The sequence below is a fragment of the Pongo pygmaeus genome, chromosome 2 (genome assembly GCF_028885625.2).
Source record: "Pongo pygmaeus isolate AG05252 chromosome 2, NHGRI_mPonPyg2-v2.0_pri, whole genome shotgun sequence".
Classification (NCBI taxonomy): Eukaryota; Metazoa; Chordata; class Mammalia; order Primates; family Hominidae; genus Pongo; species Pongo pygmaeus.
The window spans coordinates 59,617,732-59,636,415 of record NC_085930.1 but is presented as its reverse complement, the minus strand read 5'-3'; the positions used below and the strand labels follow the sequence as shown (position 1 = coordinate 59,636,415).

The 18,684-nt window shown below is 49.0% G+C and overlaps 1 protein-coding gene across 6 annotated transcripts in view; it reads right to left on the bottom strand.

Moving 5' to 3' along the window:
- The window catches only part of CHCHD6 (coiled-coil-helix-coiled-coil-helix domain containing 6), a 247,939-nt gene that overhangs the window by 11,478 nt on the left and 217,777 nt on the right, over window positions 1–18,684 (bottom strand). For 2 of the 6 annotated variants that reach the window (XM_063661699.1, XM_063661700.1), the window contains exon 7: window positions 1,306–1,407. The exons of 2 other annotated variants lie outside the window; for them this stretch is intronic. In XM_063661699.1, the coding sequence (XP_063517769.1) occupies window positions 1,306–1,407 (102 nt within the window). Of the gene's footprint in view, window positions 1–1,305; window positions 1,751–18,684 lie in introns of those variants that run through there. 2 more of the 6 variants (XM_063661702.1, XM_063661701.1) reach the window with 2 other exon arrangements.

Genomic DNA, 18,684 nt, shown 5'->3' with positions numbered 1-18,684 from the left:
CACAGCCTGCTGGTTCAAAGCACACAACTGGCTGTATCTGAGACTCTGCCAAGCAGGAGCATTGGAGGGAAGGAAACACTGGACCTGGCAGTGCTACAAGGCAGGAGCTGTGCCACTGCTGTCTATTAATGCACTGACTTCACACAGCAGGACTCTCAGGTAAGGCAGAGATGCCCCTTTATTTCTCAAGTCTCCCCTTCTGGCCTGGGTAGCATGGGTTTGGCCCGCATGAGCCAGCCTGGGCTAGTATGAACCCATTCATGGGCCCAGTGAAAGGTATGGGGTGAAACCGTGATCTTCCAGGGAGAACATAAAACTGGGCTTCCAAACTCCATGGCCCACTGTCCAAAAGGAAACAGACCCAAACACCAAATGAGTTCCTCAATTCGAAGCCAGGTACTATTTTTAGCTTTCCTTTAGCACAAACCTATATGTTCCACTTTTGGATTAAGTCAGTTTGGAGAGGGTGCCTGTCACAAATTGTTGTCAGAAGACAACCTGGTCAAGTTGAGGAGTCCAGGGGTTCCTGAGAACTAGACATCTAGTTCCTGAGAACTGCAAAGGTTAGTGGGTTTGATGATCCCCTCAAATTCATGTCCTTCCTGGAGCCTCAGAACATGGCCTTATTGGGAAACAGGGCTGTTACAGATGTGATTAGTTAAGACAAGGGTATATGGGCTAGGGTGGGCCCCTAATCCAGTATGAATCCCATTCATATTCTCATGTGAAGAAGAGAGAAGACACAGAGACCACCACACAGGGAGGAGGCACTATGGGGACCGAGGCTGACAGTAGAGCGATGTGTGTGCCCGCTAGTATGTGTGTCCCAGAATGCCAAGGATGCCAGTACCACCAGAAGCCTAGGAGGGGCTGCAACAGATTTCCCCTCCAGCCTGAGGGTGAGCCTGGACCACCAACACCTTGATTGTGGACCTCTGCAATCCAGAACTGTGAGAGGATAAGTTTCTGGGCTGAAAGGTCTGACATGTGGTGCTTTGTTTTGGCAGCCCTGGGAAACCCATGTCGTCAGGCATGCCGCTAAGGGGTTGGACCCGTTCCCCAGAAGTAGAGTGGGGAGCGGGGATGGGCAGGAATGACCGGGGGACCAATGTATCTCTGATCGCTTTCTGAGAGCAGCGTGCACTTTCCACGGCATGGTGGCTGGGCCTAGGCGCACATCAGCAATAGCCGCTACACTTCAATGCCAACCACATGCCAGGCTCCATGCCAGGGTCTGTACACAGTGTCTCCAATCTCCGTCCTCCCCTGTAAGGCGTTATCTTATTTAGAGATGAACTGACTCACCTTAACCCACGTAATGGAAAAGGGGAGGAGCTGTAGCTTATGAGCAGGTTCCTAAAGCTGCTTCCAGGTGCTGCCCAGGAAGTCTTCCGCACTGGGAGAGATCTGGAATGAGGATCAGGCTGTGGGAGGGGAGCTGATGGTCAACAGCACGGGCAGAAAATTCGGCCTCATTTGAGAGTGGATCTGGATGTCTGTGGTCTTGGGAACTTCTGCCTGTCAGGGCCTCCTGTGTTCTAGGTTCACAACAACCCTGTGAGCTGGACCTTCCCGTCCCATTCTGCAGACAAGGTTGGTAAGTCACAGGCAGCTCACGTTACTGGCCCACAGTCACAGAGCAGTGAGAGGGGCCGGGATAGGAAGAGTGGAGTGTGCTCAGCTCCATAGCTCTTGCTCTCTGCACCCGCCACATGAGCTCCATTCTGCCTTTAGAAAATTCCAAGACATTCTGAAAGAGACAACCAAGGGTACTCAGAAAAAGAAAAGACAGTTGCCCCAAACCACGTTAGGCAGGGCTCTGCATGGGGCAGAAGCTTGCCATCTCCCATTGGGTAGCCAGGAAGCTCCCAGCCCAGGAGCCACAGGGAGGAAAGTGAGAGAGGAAGACACGAACTCATGGCAGCCTGCAGCATCAACACGAGGCAGGAAGAAAAGCAAACGGAAGTGAGCGCAAGTGTCCCGTCATGAGACCAGCCTGGCAGGAGCATGGGTGGCACCTTCCCATCTTGGGTGCACACATTGTAGGCGACCAAGTCGTTCCCATGCCAGCAGGCACTCCAGCTCCCAGGCGGGCAAGAAGAGGGATTCGGGGCCAGACCCCAGGCCCTGTTCTCTCTCCCTCATTGATTCTCCTGCGGAGCGCGCCCAGCACCTGCTCACACATGCGGCCCCAAATCCTCTGTGTGCTCTCCACTTTGTTTAATAAATGGAATCTCATCAACTTATCCTTCTCCTATTATCACTGCTGACATCAATCTGATAATATTGGCCTGGTGTGGAACTGGGCTATTATATGTCCTCCTGATACTTAATTTCAGAGAAACATCAGCGGGGGGGTGAATATATGGAGTAGGCTTTTTATTACAGGCAGCAGTAAGGAGATTCCGAGTGAATTAGACATTCATCTTCGTCAGGTCCAATCTAGCTGTTCAGGAGGGGTTTCTGCTTTAACCCGTGGCTAGGGCTGAGGCGCTGATGAGACCAGCTGGTTACTAAGGACTTGGTTAACTGACTGCTATTGACGATGTGCCACTCAGCCCGGGTAAGTGGAACCCAGAGGTCCTGCCATCGATCAACACGCCATGCGGGATCGCTATCAACTGCGGGATGCCGGGCTCCAGCTGTCCCATTCCTCAGGCGGGAGAGGGGCCTGTTTGAGAGCTGAGGCCTGCGAGAGAGCCTGGGGGTGCATTGCTCCCAAGAGGGCCTTAGACACAAACGAGCCCCTGGCTGCTGCTTAGTGAGGCAGAGGCTGCCTGTGACAGGATTGTCCAGGACTATCCCTTCTCTCTCACACACACGGAAAGAAGAAAGGGCCATTCCTCTTTGTTTCTTTGTTGGAAAAAAATAAAGAATGCACACTTCCCTAAGAGGAGATGCACTCCCATTCACTAGATGTCAGAGGGAGCCAGGTGGGGTGCTTTCTGGGCTTTGGCAAGGCGGAAGGAAAGGGCAGGGCCACGGTGGCCTTTGGTGCTGGAGGATGACGACTTCCAGCCCGCCTGTGGCTGAAGACCTTTCTGGCACTGTTTCTGCCAATGAGACTCACCATGGCAGCCCCTTGCAGCCATGGCCTCTGGACACAGGGGAGTCCGTGGGCTGCCCCAACCCTGCTCTGTGTGGGGCTGTGGGAGGCTCTTGAGCACAATCCTATGACGTGACCTTCCCTCAGCACTGGGTCCTCAACAAAGCAGGGAGCTGTCACCCAACTGGCACTGGGTGGGTCCCTAGCACTCCAGACTGTGGGTGGCCGCCTGTTCCCCACCCCCTGTCATCTTAGAGTCCTTGCCGCCTCTCTGCTGGAAACTTTAGCTCACCTTCTGGCTAATTCACTTCCCCCCTCAAGTCTCCCCCTGAGTCTACCTCTTTAGTCTCCCCATGTCTCCCGCCTCGAGTCTCCCTGAGTCTCCCCACTCGAGTCTCCCTGAGTCTCCCCGCTTGAGTCGCCCTGAGTCTCCCCGCTCGAGTCGCCCTGAGTCTCCCCGCTCGAGTCGCCCTGAGTCTCCCCGCTCGAGTCTCCCCCCGAGTGTCCCTGCTCGAGTCTCCCCCCGAGTCTCCCTGCTTGAGTCTCCCCCCGAGTCTCCCCGCTTAAGTCTCCCCGCTGGAGTCTGCCTGAGTCTCCCCCCTAGTCTCCCCGCTTGAGTCTTCCCCCGAGTCTCCCAAGTCTCCCTGCTTGAGTCTCCCTGAGTCTTCGACTCGAGTCTCCCCCAAGTCTCCCCCACACCGAGTCTCCCCTACACTGAGTCTCCTGGTCCCGAGTCTCTCTCTTCAAGTCTCCCCCCTCCCAAGTCTCCCCTGAGTCTCCCACTTAAGAGTCTTCCTGTTCCCGACTTTCCCCTCTCCCAAGTCTCCCCGCTCCAGTCTCCCCAACCCAAGTCTCCCTGCTCGAGTCTGCTCCTCCAGCCTGGCTCCTTGCTGACATCAACTAGAGGGATCTTTCTGACTCATGATGGTGTGGGTGCTCTGGCCCAAAGCTCCCCAGAGGATGGCGCCCCCTACAGGCCTGCCCTTCCAGCTCTGTGCTTTGGCCTCAGCAATCCTGAAGGTCAGAGCTCCCAGAACCTGAGGGCTGGCCAGCTCCACTCAAGCACATGGCCAGTTTACAGTGAGCCAAAGTCCTCCTCACAAGAGCCGCCCATGCCTGCTCTGCTGCCCTGAGCCTCCCTCCTGCCTGGCCTCTTCTCCCCAGCCTTTTCCACAAACTCTATCGTACCAGCCTAAAACGCCCCTGTAAAGACCTATGCTAAATGAATGTCCTTCCTTCCTTCAAGGGACAACTATTTACTAAGTGCCCATCCCATGGTGACCAGACTCACAAACAATGAAGCCTCTACCCTGCCCTCGGGGACCCCTCTCACTCACCCACAGCCACAAGGCCTAGAGGCAAGGCCAGCTCCACAGCAAGGCATTCCGGCCCCTCTAGGATCCAGTCCTGAGGAGAAGGTTAAGTCTCCTTCCTGCCTGATTGTCATCAACTGCCCCCATGCCTGGGCCACTGGGCCCCAGATTTCAGGAACACTCTCGACTCCTTCTCCAATCTGCCCCCATGTCTGTCTGCTAACCACAACTTCCCCTGAAGGTCACCTGCCCTTCTTCCCGCTGTCACACAGGTGCTGTGTGTCTGTGTAGTCCTATGTGGACAGGCTGCCAGCCCCGCCTTTCTGTCCCCTCTCACTGGGAGGAAGTGTTGCTGACCCAGTGTCACTTCTGCTCTGTGGCCTCCCTGGCCTGCTTACCTGAGAGGGTCCCGTGACACGGACCATCTGAGCACACTGCACCCAGTCATGTGGGGCACGCTGTCTCTCCACTAGACAGGAGTGCCTGGAAGCCAGGAACCACAGCTTATTACCTCGGCTCTAAGGTCCTCACAGAATACTATGCAGGAAGCAGACATTCTATAAATAAATTGAGCTAGGCAGAGCATCAATAATTAAGAGTCATTGGGGCTCCACCTTCTTCCAGCTTCTAGGGGCAGAGGCCAGATCTGACTGACACACTAGATGTGGATGTGTGCAGCCTGACCTGGGGCCTTTGTAACCTGGTGGGCTGAGCCCTGGACCATGTGCCCAGCCCCTGGCTGAACAGGCGTCTGTATGGGCCATGCTGTGTCCTGCATTCTCACCTTCTCCTCGCTTCTATTCCTGAACACAGCTCAGCACCTATTGCCAGGTTTGTGGAAATTCTGTAACCTATCTCCTTCTCCCAACCTCACTGTGGATCCAACTTATCAATTCTTCCTTTCATGCACTGTTTAGCATTATATCTAAGAGTCATCATCAAACCCAAGGACATCTTTTTCTCCTATGTTATCTTCTGGGAGTTTCACAGTTTTGCGTTTTACATTTAGGTCTATGGTCCATTCTGAATTAGTTTTCATGAAGTTCACAGTTTTTTAAGCTGCAATAGTGTTTTATCAGCTGACAGCTCACTCATAACCTAAAAGGAAAAACAGATTCCTATAGGGCCGCCCAGAAGACCTGGACCCCCCATCTATGACCCTTTCCCCTCCCTCTACTGTCTTCCTCGAGCACATTCAGAAACTGCAGCTGCACAGAACACCGTGGTAAACCCTAAGTATTGCAAAGAAGAGCTCCCAGACACTGGGCCTCCTTCATTATGACAGTCCTACCTCGCTACCCCATCACGGACACCAGAGGAGGCCAAAGAGGTCCTCCAGGACTCACCTCTCACTGTACCTCATGTCACCCAGAAAAAAGGGGGACTGTAGACCATGTGTTTTTAGGATAGAAAGCACCCAGAAAATGTGCCTCAACTTCTACTGCCACACCTTGGCTTTGAACCAGAACTGACTTCCCTTAGAACAACCACAGGGTCAGTCACCCACTACTGGGGTCTGGCAAGACACCTGATACAACCTGACCCCAGGTGAGGAGGCAAAACGAGGCAGAGGGAAAGTCGACACATCCCACAGCCATGCAGAGGTGAAGGCATGCTCTGTTCCGATTTCCTAACTTCCATCAACCTGAAGTCACAAAAGGACTTCGAGTTGTTTTCCAAAAAAACAAAGAATGAAAGCCTTGTCCTTCAATTGTCCTTTTCCCTCCCAGCAGAAGTCACAGGGAGTGGAGTGGTAGTGGGGGGCGTCACCAGGAGGTGGTGGCAGTGGCCTGCTTGCAGCTAAGGCAGCCGGTGGGGTCCAGGAGGAGACGTGGCAGGTGAAAAGGCGGCCGGCATGGTTGACAGACTGGTTACATTGAGACAAAAGTTCACTGATTGAGCAAATACATATCCTGTTGAAGAAAACAGCCAAGTCTCATGCTCTATGAGAAGGGAGATTTACACATGGAAAAGGAGAGAGAGAGAGCCCTACAAAGAGCCTCCAGGTATTAGAACTGGAAGTATCACTACGGATTTGTGAAATACTCCCCCCCACACATAGATGGCAGTCCTCATGCATGCACTGTGGATGTACACGCACACACATCTACATACACATGCACTCTGTGTACACACATCCAAGTTTCCCAGCTCTTCCCACTGAGAGCACCTAGAAGCAATGACACCTCCATAGCAGGGAGCATACCCTGAGCTCAGACTCCAGAGCATGGTTTCTAGCAGCATCCTCCAACAGAAGGAATGTGGCTCCTGGGAGAAATGGCTGACTCCAGGGCTGGGGCAGAGAAAGGACAAGATGAGCCTGAACACCTTGTGCTAGAAAGTAAATAATGAAGAGACATGCCAAAGGAAGGAGAGTCAGTTTGAAGGGCAAAATCTACGGCATTTTGAATATTAAAATAAATTAAAGTACAGATTATAGCCCAATGAATAAATGTGAGTCCTTGAATCCTTACTAACATAACCAAATAAATGGTTACATAACTAAAGAGAGAAGGGGAAACTCCTCCTTTAATGGAATATCAATTCATAAATGTAGAAGAAATGATGGAAATAGATCATCACAATGTTCTCAACGGAAGCTAAGGCTGATGGGTAGAAGTTAGATGAGGATCAGGATACTGGCATAACACTGGAGTATCTCCCCGATAAAATACTAACCAAACACAAAGGGAAAATAAGGCCTTCACAGCAGGGAGACCGTGGAGATACCAATGTGACCAGGTCTAGGTCAATATCACTAGTGGTAGGACAGGTGGCCTCTTGAGCCTCCCGATGGGATGCACCTCACGAACATAGCACCAGTTCTGGGGTCTTCCTGCCAAGAATGCATGGCTTGAGTCTGGTCATGAGGAAACACCAGGTGGGCCAGGGCTGGGGCTCTCCCTACGGATGAAAGCCCTGCACTTTCTTCAAGTCTGTCAGGGTGGAGAGAGACATGAAAGAGTAAGGAACCATTCCATATGAAGGAGCTGATGATGCGTGACTGATTCCTGGACCAGAAAGGAAAAGACAACAACATTAGGGTAGCAGGCGAAGTGTGGTCTGTGGGCTGACAGTCCTGTTGAGTCAGTGCTGATTTCCTCATCGGCAGCAGTGTGAGGTGACCAAGGAGGAGGTATTCTTGGGAGGCCCATGGTGCATGGAAGTATTTAGGGGTAAGGAGTTATCATGTCAGAAAAAGACAATGTTTTCATCTAGAGAGAAAAGGTGATGAAGCAAATTCTGTAACATGTAAAAAATCAGGGAATCTTGGTTAAGGAGATGCAGGAATCCTTTGTGGTGTTTGTTCTTACAATCTTTCTATGGGTTTGAAATTATTTCAAAATAGACCAACAATGACGGCAATTTGATAGGACTGGATGTACTCAAAAGGATGCACTTATCCCAAAAAAAGAGTCTATCTAGATTTTCTTTTCCTGGCTGGGAGTGGGGTTGGGAAAGTTTGACAAAGTGATTCTAAATTCAACCTCAAAAAAGAAGATGCAAAAAGATCAAGGCAGAAGAGCTTGCTCAGCCAGATTATTTAATATTTTAAATAACTGTAGCTTCCTAATATGTCTTAAACAGGTTTAAAACATGCAGAAGTGGCCTGGAAAAGGGTCTAGAAATAGACTCAAGTGTGTAAGAAGGAATTTAGCATATGATTAGGTGAAATTTTATATCAGTGATAATGGGACAAAGGATACTTTGTTTGGAAAAAATAAAATGAAAGCAGAACTTTACTTCGTTCGCATCTTACTCCTAAGTAAATCCTAGGGAGGCTATTCGGAACAACAATTTAATGGCAGAAAATAAAATCATAGAAGTACTTGTCCTAAAAATATGGGTGCATATGATTATAGACCTTCACTGGAGTGGAAAGGTCTTTGTAATATAATATAAGTTACAAATAGAAAAATGAGCAACAAAAATACATTTGGTTCCCATCTCCACATCAACTTCCAAAAAGCAAAAGTTACATGAAAAATTAACTAGAAAACAGTCACAAGAAAAATGATAAAAGATTAATAACACCATTACACAAAGACCTGTTAAAAATGAATAATGAGAAAAATGGGAAAGGCTGTAAGTAAACAACTCATAAAAAAAGAAAAGCAAATGGCCAATAATATAGGAAATGGTTTTTACCCTCACTTAATACTTGAAGAAATGAGGAGTTTTAAAAGTGAGGGTATTTTTCTCCTTTGATAGCAGTAAAGATGCTTTGAAAAAATATTGCTGAAAATCCTGTGCTTGGGAAGTCCCGGGAAAATGGAACACTCTCTAGCGTTTTTGGAGTGAAAATTGGTACATTTTTCTTCTGAAGGGTTAGCAGGTCAAATGTAAGCATATAAACCTGTATGCATATGGTTTTTTTGGTGTGTGTATCCTTTGACCCAGAAACTCCCTCTAGACGAATTTAAACATATAAGCACACAAACACAAATAAGGCTGTCTGTCACAGTGCCAATTATATTGATAAAATATAGAAAACCACACAAGGATTCATCAATAAGTGATTGGTTACGTAAATTCTGGTATAACCATATACGAGAATAATAGGATAATTAAAAATGAAGATCTAAATCTACATTTACTGATATACAAATATTGTGCACAGCATATGGATGAGGGAAAATAGCACACACTGAGCCGTGTGTTGAACACAAACTCATGGTCTCATTTATGTGCAGCTGTGTGGCTGTCCTCCGTGAACATGGAGTGATGTCACCAAACTGAAGCAGGGAGAGATGCTGGATTTTTTAAAACTTTGCATTTTTCTGTATTGTTTGATTTCATTTTACAATATTCATGTATCATTTTTATAAATCAGAAGATGAAACTTTTTCCTTTTGAAAAACCTGGAAGATATGTATATACTCTGAATATTTTACATCCCTCCTCATTTTAAGATGCTACAGTAAACAGCCTATCAGAGAATGTGTGGACACTAAATCTACATACTGTAGATTTCTAGGACTATGCACAGTTCCAGGAGGGATTTAAAAGGTCCATTTTTACAGTGATGATATATATGCACACACACGTCATCTTCTAATAATCACAGAAGATGAGGCCTGAGGGACAAGAAATGCAGAATGAAGGAATGCCTGTATATCGTAGGAACTCAATGAATATTTGTTGACTGAGAAGGGGAGAATAAACGATGCCCTTATCTCTGAGATTCAAAAATAGAAGTCCCAATCAATTTGCTCAGATGGAGTGAATGGAATATGTGTAAATTCTGGTGTATTTGTTAAAGAATCAGTCGTTTCATTTTGGCGTCCCATCTTGTTCCATGTCTGCCGAGGTATGCGAGAGATAAAATTCCTGTTTTCCACACTGTCACAAGTCACAGTTGTCAAAGCCAGTGGCTGCATGGCAGACGCCATCTAAAGGCATTCTTCTTTGCTCCTGGTGTACTGTGTCCTCCCATGTCTCCTGGTGCATTGTGCACACACAGGCATACACACAAACACACACAGGCTAAAAGACACAGCCTGAAACAACAGGCTGAAATGCGCATGAAATCAGAGAGAAACAACATTTCCTGCACTTGGGTTTAAAAATAACCAACTGTACAGGGATAGGATGAGAAAGTTGTGGCTTAACAGACTTAATTCACTACTTCTAGAGTTATCTTCCTAAAACACACATCTGATCATGTCATTTCAAAGCTCAGACACTTCCGATGGCTTCCCAAGGCATAAAAATAAAGCCCAAACCCCTGGCAGTCAAAACCCTACTGCTTGATCCTGTCCCAGCTGTGTTCCCTCGCCACACCCAGGAGTGGTGGATTCTGGAGGCAGGCTGGCTTGAACTGGAACCTTACTCTCCTGCTCACTAGCTCCGTGACTTGGGCAAGTCTGTTCACTTCACTGACTGCCAATTTAATTATCTATAAAAACAGAGTCATAAATGAGATAACTTACCCAAAGTGCTTCAAGGTTTGCCTGAACCACAGGAAGAGTCTGAAAAATACTAGTGCCCTTTCACCTCTCTTTCTGTCCAAAGAAGAATGAAAAAGAGTACCAAATAGCAAATGGGCGCTGGCCAACCCGAAATGAAGGACAAGCCCAACATGCAGGGAGCTTGGGGTGAAGATGGCTGCCGGTGGCAGGAACAGCTTCTCAGCAGTGGTGGCCTCCTGGGCCCTGCAGGCAGAGACCCCTGCATGGGGACCTGTGGGAGCCATACAGCCCCCTCAGTCCTGAGGGAGCCTACAGGGCCACCTTTCCTGCTATGAATCACTGTGATTACCCAGGGCATGGCCCCAGGAGAAAGTGTGTTCTCTCGAGTAAGCACAGGAACGTCTTATAGTTACTGGAACTTTCTCTGTTATGAGAGGCATTTCATTTTAAAACCTTATTGGCACCAGTCTTTTAATGTGGCTGATGGCACAAAAAATTGAAGTTTGGAAGAGTCTAAACTGGATGCTGGATGTTAACAGAGTCGACAGCAATAATAAATAAGAACAGCTACCATTTATCGAATTCTGATTACATGCCAGGCACTCTGCTTACTGCGTCACGTACACACTCCACAGCACCTAAACACCCAGCTCACTGCCTTGTTCTCGTATTACCATCTTACAGCTGAGAAGACAGATGAAGAGCGGTTTTGTAACTAGCCCTGTGGCACAGAACGAACGCACAGTGGGTCTGGAACTGGAACTCAGGCTGTTGTTCCCTCCAGCTGGCGCTCTGGCTACGGTGCCAGAGATGTGGCCACCTTGTTAAGCATCCTCCCACTCCCCTCTCCTTGCCCCCAGGCCAACAATCACAAGCTAATGGCCCCTTGCCAATTTCCCTGATGGAAATGGATTCTGTCATAGCTTGGACTTTCACAAATCAAGAGAATGAGTACAGTGACCTGGATAAGAAGAGCTGTTTCTCAGGATTCCTGGGGTTGTGACTTGCTGCTGGCTGTCTGCACAGCAAGATAATTTGCAGCTTGTCCTCTGCGCATAGCCTGGGAATCCCCCGTTTTCTCAGTTATGTGGCTTGGAGAAAAGGCATCCCTCAGGATTCTCAGGATCCTCACTTTGGGATAACCAATAACCAGCAGTTATTGAAATCCCGCTCCCCCGGCAGTAACCGAAAGAGCTCTCTGATACTATCTCCCCCCACGCCCTCGAGCCCTCTCAAGCTCACATGCCTCTATTCTGCTCAGATTCTTACCAATACATGCCTGCTGTTGTCAGCCTGAGGATACAAAGCCTACAGAGCCACCTAGCATGCTCTGGGACAGGCTCTGATGACAGACCACTGACTCACAGAGCAAACCCATGCAGACAGGAAGCCCATAAACAGGCAGTGAGCATCTGCAAGGCATGGGATTTAATCTTCATAAAACCTCTGTGACAAAATACACCTATTTTACAAATGAAGACCCTGAGGCTTAAGCGGGTAGAATGACTTGGCCCAGGTCACCCATCAGACTCCAAAGCCCATGGACAGGCCAAGACCAGCACTGTCTGGCATTATCTTCCCCCCTAGCCTTCTCCGAGACAAGCCACACAGGCACCAGTCCTGAGAGACGTACCAGGCTCAGCTCCCAACACTCACTCCCCATCTCTCATCCAAATCTCTGTCTACATTTCACCACCCAGGCTGCTTCTTCCTGGTCCCTTAGAATCTTAGACTCTCCAAGTTAGCATGGAAGTGAAGCTCAATGCCAGCTTAGATGCTGCTGTACTCCAGCCAATAAAATGAATGGCCGTATGGCGTGGTGGAAATCACAGTGGACTCGAGCCAGAACACTTGGATTTAGGTCCCTACTTGACTACTAACTGGCTTCTGACCTAGGCAAAGGCACTTAATTTCACTTATGGCTTCCTTGTGTTTAAAATGGAGAAAGGAAAGGGCATTATGCCAGAACAACACTGGTTGCCCAGCTCTCTACCCACACGACCTGGAGCAAATTCCTCAGGGACACAAACCACTCCAGCGTAAGGCTGTATGCGAGGTGGCGGGATGCTAAGATGGGAGGCAGCAGGCCAGGGTGAAGGAGGGAAGGGACCAACAGTTCTGTCCAACAGAAAAAGACTGCAAGCCACATATGGAATTATCAGTTTTCTAGTAGCCACATTAAAAAGTAAAAAGAGGCCAGGCGCAGGGGCTCACGCCTGTAATCCCAGTACTTTGGGAGGCTGAGGTGGGCAGATTGCTTGAGGTCAGGTGTTCGCGAACAGCCTGGCCAACATGGTGAAACTGTCTCTAGTAAAATATAAAAAAATTAGCTGAGCGTGGTGGCGCACGCCTGTAAACCCAGCTACTTGGGAGGCTGAGGTAGGAGAAGCGCTTGAACCCGGGAGGTGGAGGTTGCAAAGAGCTGAGATTGCGCCACTGCACTGCAGCCTGGGCAACAGAGTGAGATTCTGTCTCAAAAAGAAAAAAAGTAAAAAGAAACAGTTAAAATTGATTTTAATAATGTATTTGACAAAATATAGAGAAATAGTCTTTCAACATAAAAAATTATAGGAGAGATTTTACTTTTTTTGGTACTAAGTCTTTGAAATCCAATATGTATTTTGCACTTACAGCACATCTCAATTTGGGTGAGCCACACTTCAATAGCCATATGTGGCCAGTGTTGACAGGATGTGGCAGCCCAGGACTAACATTTCTGAGCTAAGCTCTGGCCTAGTATTCTATGAACATGATCTCATATTATCCTCCCCTTCACTGTGCAAGGGCAGCATCACCATCCCTCTACACAGACGAGGAACCAGAGTCAGCACAGTTGAGCCACTTGTCCCAGGATCTAGACTAGGGAGTCGCAGGAGGAGGATGTGAACCTAGGTTCACCTGGCTGAGAGGACAGGCTGATCTAAGGTTGTGGGAACTTCACAGCACAAGCTGGCTTCCCAGATGCAGGCACCTGTTAGGTTTGGGGATGCCCTATATAATCCATTTTACACAGGTCAAGTACATATGTACATTCCACAGGAGCGGCCAAGGTCTTTCCATCTATGGATTTCCTGGGCCATGAACCAGCGACTTCCTGCCACATCAGTCCCAAGCAAAAGCAGAAGCTGGGCTCTCCCTACCTAAACCCAGCATTGTTCTTCCCTCTTTCAAAATGCATGTTCACGCTGGTATTTTATCTCCTAAACAATTCTGTTTAATCCATGTTAGAGATTTGCTATGCTGTATAATCACCTTTTTGTAGTTTTTAATTCTTAAAGATGCATTTCTGCTACTTTTGAACAATTAAATGCAGTTTCATTACTCACTTTTACTGTGTGGAAATTGTACATCTATGACTAGCCTCAAGCTTTGTATTATGAACACTATTTTTCCCTTTGTATCTTCAAACAGACTTTTGGCCTTTGCTTAAATAGGCATTTAGACTAAGCCACACACGGTTTTGAGCTGATGTAGCAGGAATCTGCATAGTAACAAAACCTGAGTGAGAACGCCTTTCTGTTACAATAGCTATCCCACTCTGCACTCACCAGCCCCAGAACTTTTCTGTGCTTCAACCATGCAATGCTGTCCTTGTCTATGGAATATCAGCTTGGGACTTAACCTGGTTATCACGTAAGCCTGGGCCTTCCAGACTAGTTATTCTGGGGCTGAGCTTGGTCAGGAGATGCTGCGTGTCCCAGGAGGGTCCACACTTCAAGATCACCTAAGCGGTCAGGAGGGACACAGATGAGGCCGGCCTTAACACCTGCTCATCTTGAGGGAGGGAGGCTCTCAAAAGGGAACACCACATCTGGGATACACTGAGCCCTCTGCCTCATGCCAGCCCTGCCATCCTGCTCACCACTACCTGACATTCAAGGCAGAAATGTTTCCAAAGGCACTGGCTGAGCATCCCAGGTAGCCGGAGACGGCAGGTGATTCGTGCTCACAAGTAAACCCTGGAACGAATGGCAAGATAGATGTTCTTTCCAAAATGATTCCCAACTCTGATTAGACGTGTCTTTAAAATGGAACTGTTTCATAAAAACTGTCTTTTCGTCCAGAATTGATGTGACCATTTCCTCAGTCCTCCTTTATTTTAAAAATCCATGTTTAATCCATATTTAGAAATCCATACCCATCTGAAGTAGGAGTTAATTTACATGACCCAGGAGATGACATAAAAGGTAAAAAGTGAGGTGGGGAGGCCAGGCGCAGTGGCTCACGCCTGTAATCCCAGCACTCTGGGAGGCCGAGGCGGGCAGATCATGAGGTCAGGAGATCGAGAGCATCCTGGCTAACACGGTGAAACCCCATCTCTACTAAAAATACAAAAAAATTAGCCAGGCGTGGTGGCAGGTGCCTGTAGTCCCAGATACTCAGGAGGCTGAGGCAGGAGAATGGCGTGAACCTGGGAGGCAGAGCTTGCAGTGAGCCGAGATTGTGCCACTGCACTCCAGCCTGGGCAACAGAGCGAGACTCTGTCTCAAAAAAAAAAAAAAAAAAAAAAAAAAAAGAGGAGGGGGAGGGTGCATTCCAAGTGTTCCCCAGCCCTGATGTCCCATGGCGCCTGACAACATGCTTCATGACAGTGACACAGTGCCCGGAACACTGCAGCACTGTCTGTCAGGACTAATGACCCCAGAGGCAGCTGTCATTAGCCAATTCACTAATTACGGGCCTGTTTGTAGAGCTAATGGGAAGGGTAATCATTTGTTAGCTTAAGTAAAACTCCCGGGCATTCCTGACAACTGTTATCATAGAAAAGTCTGGAAGGCAATTCATCTATCTCTGTGAAATTCAAAGAACCCAGATAACCAGAGTCATCTTTTACAGCACAAACCTCCTTTAGGAATCTGCTGGTAGGAGCTAGTCTTTGACTCCTAATATATCCTCTCCAGCAGCAAATAAATATGTCTACACATAGACCGGGGGCTTTTCCATGCTTGCACTCCAGTGGTCTAACTTCTATGAGCTCAATCCAGGTTCTCAGACCTTGAGCCCAGGGAAATACTCAAGGCTGAGGCTGCTGACAGCAGAAGAGCGCAGAATCCCAACACAGAATGGGGCAAGCTCTCTGGTTATAGGCAGAGTGAGTGTGAGAGTGCGTGAATGCATGCATGTGTGAGAGAGACAGTATGTGTGGAGAAGAGGGTATTTTGATGCTGCAATCAGTTTTCACTGGCTTGTATGTTAAAGATAAATAAAAACATTAAATTTTCTAAAGATGACTTTATTCACTCCTTATAGAAGTTTTAAAAAACATGAAGTGTGAATGAAGAATTGATGTGGTTTGGATATTTCAGTCTCCAAATCTCATGTTGAAATGTGACTCCCCAGTGTTGGAGGTGGGTCTGGTGGGAGACGTCTCAGTCACAGGGGTCGGGGTCCCTCATGAATGGCTTGGTGCCCTCCCCACGGTAATGAGCCAATAATGAGAATTGATTATTTAAAAGAGCCTGGCATCTCTCTTGCTCTGTCTTTTGCCATTTGACACACCAGCTCCTTCTTTGCCTTCCTCCATAATTGTAAGCTTCCTGAGGCCTCCCCAGAAGCTGAGAAGATGCTGGTTTCAGGCCTGTACAGCCTGTAGAACCATGAGCCAAATAAACCTCTTTTCTTTATAAATTACCCAGCCTCAAGTATTCCTTTACAGCAATGTAAATGGATAATACAAGAATATTGAGATGAAATTTAACTTGCCACCAAAAGCTTCCGGAGCCATTCATTCATCTCACTCCTGGAAATGGTAGGAAATGAGGGTTGAGGACCCAGCCTACCAGAGAAGCCTTGGGGAACAAATGACCCCTACAGCACAAGTATAAGGGGAGGTTGTACCAGGCTTTGGAGGGATAAGAAGAGGGGCCTATGGAAGCAGGTAGGGCTTCCATTCTAGAAGGGCCTTAGAGACTCTGTGGTCCAACTATGTCATGACATAGATGAAGAGATGAGGCTCACAGTGTGAGGTGACTTTTCAGAACTGTGGGTCAGTCCAGTAATAGCACAGACATGATCTCACTCTCCAGATACCCCTCCCTCCCAGACCCCAGGCTCCCTCAGCAGTCACCCAGAGCCTCACCCCACCCTACAAGGACCATGCTCCTTTCAGAAGCAGTAAACAACAATCTTCAAATAGGGCAACCTAGGGCCCTCAGCCCAGCGGCAGCCAGGGCTGCTGCCAAATAACATCCAGAGAAGCCCCACCTGCCCTGGGCCTGCTCAGCAAATGGATAGGGAGGCTCCAAGGGCCCTTCTTGCGCCTGTGCGCTGAGTGCGCCCAGCTGTGACAGCCCGATCTGGTCACTGGGCTCATGTGCCATTCTGCCATGCCAGCAAGGCAGCAGGAAAGCATGTGCCAGCCTGAGGAGCCAGTGCCAGTGCCAACCCTTAAGCCACAAGGACAGCCCTCCTTCCTGCGGGAAGGGCTCCAGCTCTCTGCAGGGCTGCTGGTCGCCCACCACAGGCTCTCTGGACTCAAGGCTCAGGATGACGTTCTCTGGGCCCTAACTCTGGGAAGAAGCGGGGTGGGGGAAGGCCTCCTCACCAGAGGAAAAAGCAACAGATCTCTTTGAGGCAGTTCAGAAGTCAGGATGGATTTAGAGGCTTTCCCTGGGGGGATTTCCTGGGGAAGTGATTAATTTGCTGACTGGAATACATTCATTTTGGCAGTTGATCTAAACTCCAGGACTCATAGCAATCACTTGGGAGTTTGTTTACATGGCAGATTCCAAGGACCTCGCTTGGGGTGGGGCCCGGGACTCTATTCCATGATTCTGAGGCAAGTGGTCTATGGGCCACCACAAACCAGGGTCACAGCACACTGGCACAGGCAGATCTGCAGAGCGTGGTATTATCAGGGCTACTGAGAGGTGCTACGGGCAGCAGGGCATGGTGAAGCCTCTGAAGCCCCTCTCTCCTCTAAAGGAAGACAAGAGGAATGCACATCTCACTGGAGTCTCTGTGCTCTTAGATAAACATCCGCCTCAGTGATTCTGAACTTCGGGTGCCTGCAGGGTGAAACCTGTGTGCCTGGCTGAGGACAAGAAAGACCAGGCCCTGAATCCTGGCTCTGCCGCTTCCAGCCCAGCAACTCCGGATGAGTCAGCCTAGCTGAGCCTCACTTCCTCATCACAAAAATGGGGTGAGGGCTCCCCATCCCAGGCGGGTTTAAGTGAGATGAGATGAGACGAGCCTTTCTGTTGTGAACAGTTTGTCCTGGCCCTTTTTCAAGTGCAGAATATGCCAGGGGCCTGTAAGCTGCTATTTTGGAGTAAACACCATTGACTAAGATACCAATTCTCTTGGTAATCAGCTTGGAACAGAGGACTAAGAAGGGGAGTTTAGAAAGGTCCCAAGATGGGTAACTAACTGGGAGGTATGTATGTCAAGGGGCACTAAGAAGAAAGGGGAGTGTTTGGCATGTCTACCTAAAATGACCTGGGGGGCAGACTCAGGTAGCTGCCTGAGGTGAAAGAGCCCAAAGTCAAAGTTTACGGGCTCCTCAAGTTGCCCTGGGCTCCGTGTCAGTCGCAGGGCCACACTGTGAGGAGCACAGACCGTGTAAACAGGGCCATAACAGGGAGCAGGCCTCCCTGCAGCAGCCTCACCAAGACCAGGGACTGGCGGATGAGGCTGGGTCGGCTCTGCAGAAGCAGGCGACCCAGCAAGCATATCCCACCAGCCTGTGCTGGGCCCAGGAGGGGAAGGAAAGGCCTGCTGCAAATTCCACCTTCATGTGCTGAACCTCAACTAAACCAACATAAGGAAAAAGGGCACTCCCTGCCCCTGGTCCCTGGGAAACCCAAGGCTAACTCCACAAAGGACCTCAACTCTTTCCGTGGGAAGGTAGGTGGAGGGGGTTCCCAGGGGTGCGGCCAGTCAGGGCTTTGGGTGCTGGGCAGTGATCATGGGAAGCAAAGCCTCATGTTTCCCTCGGCGCCCTGCTCCACCAACGCCTGCCCCCACAGAGCAGGAAGACAGCTGGCCGCCCCAGGACTTTCTGATGACAGGGCAGCCAGTCTGGGCAGCAGTAGGGAGTGCAGTGGGATGGGAAGATCTCACTGTAGACACCCCAGGCTGGGGGCCTTTGGCAGATAGGAAGAGATGGGAGCTCCCAAGAGCCAGCCCTGAGCTGTTTCCATCAGAGAGAGTTCTTTTCTAACAGCCAGGGCTGTACAGAGATGAAATGGGAGGTGCTGGGTGTGGCTGAGCTAGAATGGGTGCTGAAACAGTACCTCTTGTTTTGCTTCTAAAGGAGATAAGAGCTTCAGAGTTCAAAGAGAGCAGGGAAGGGGTAGGCATGGACAGAGATTTCCTTACTCAGCCCTCACAACCATCCTGTGAACAATGGATGGCTCACTCCTTTTACAGAAGAGAAAACTGAGGCTTAGAGGGAGTTACCAACCAAACTCCA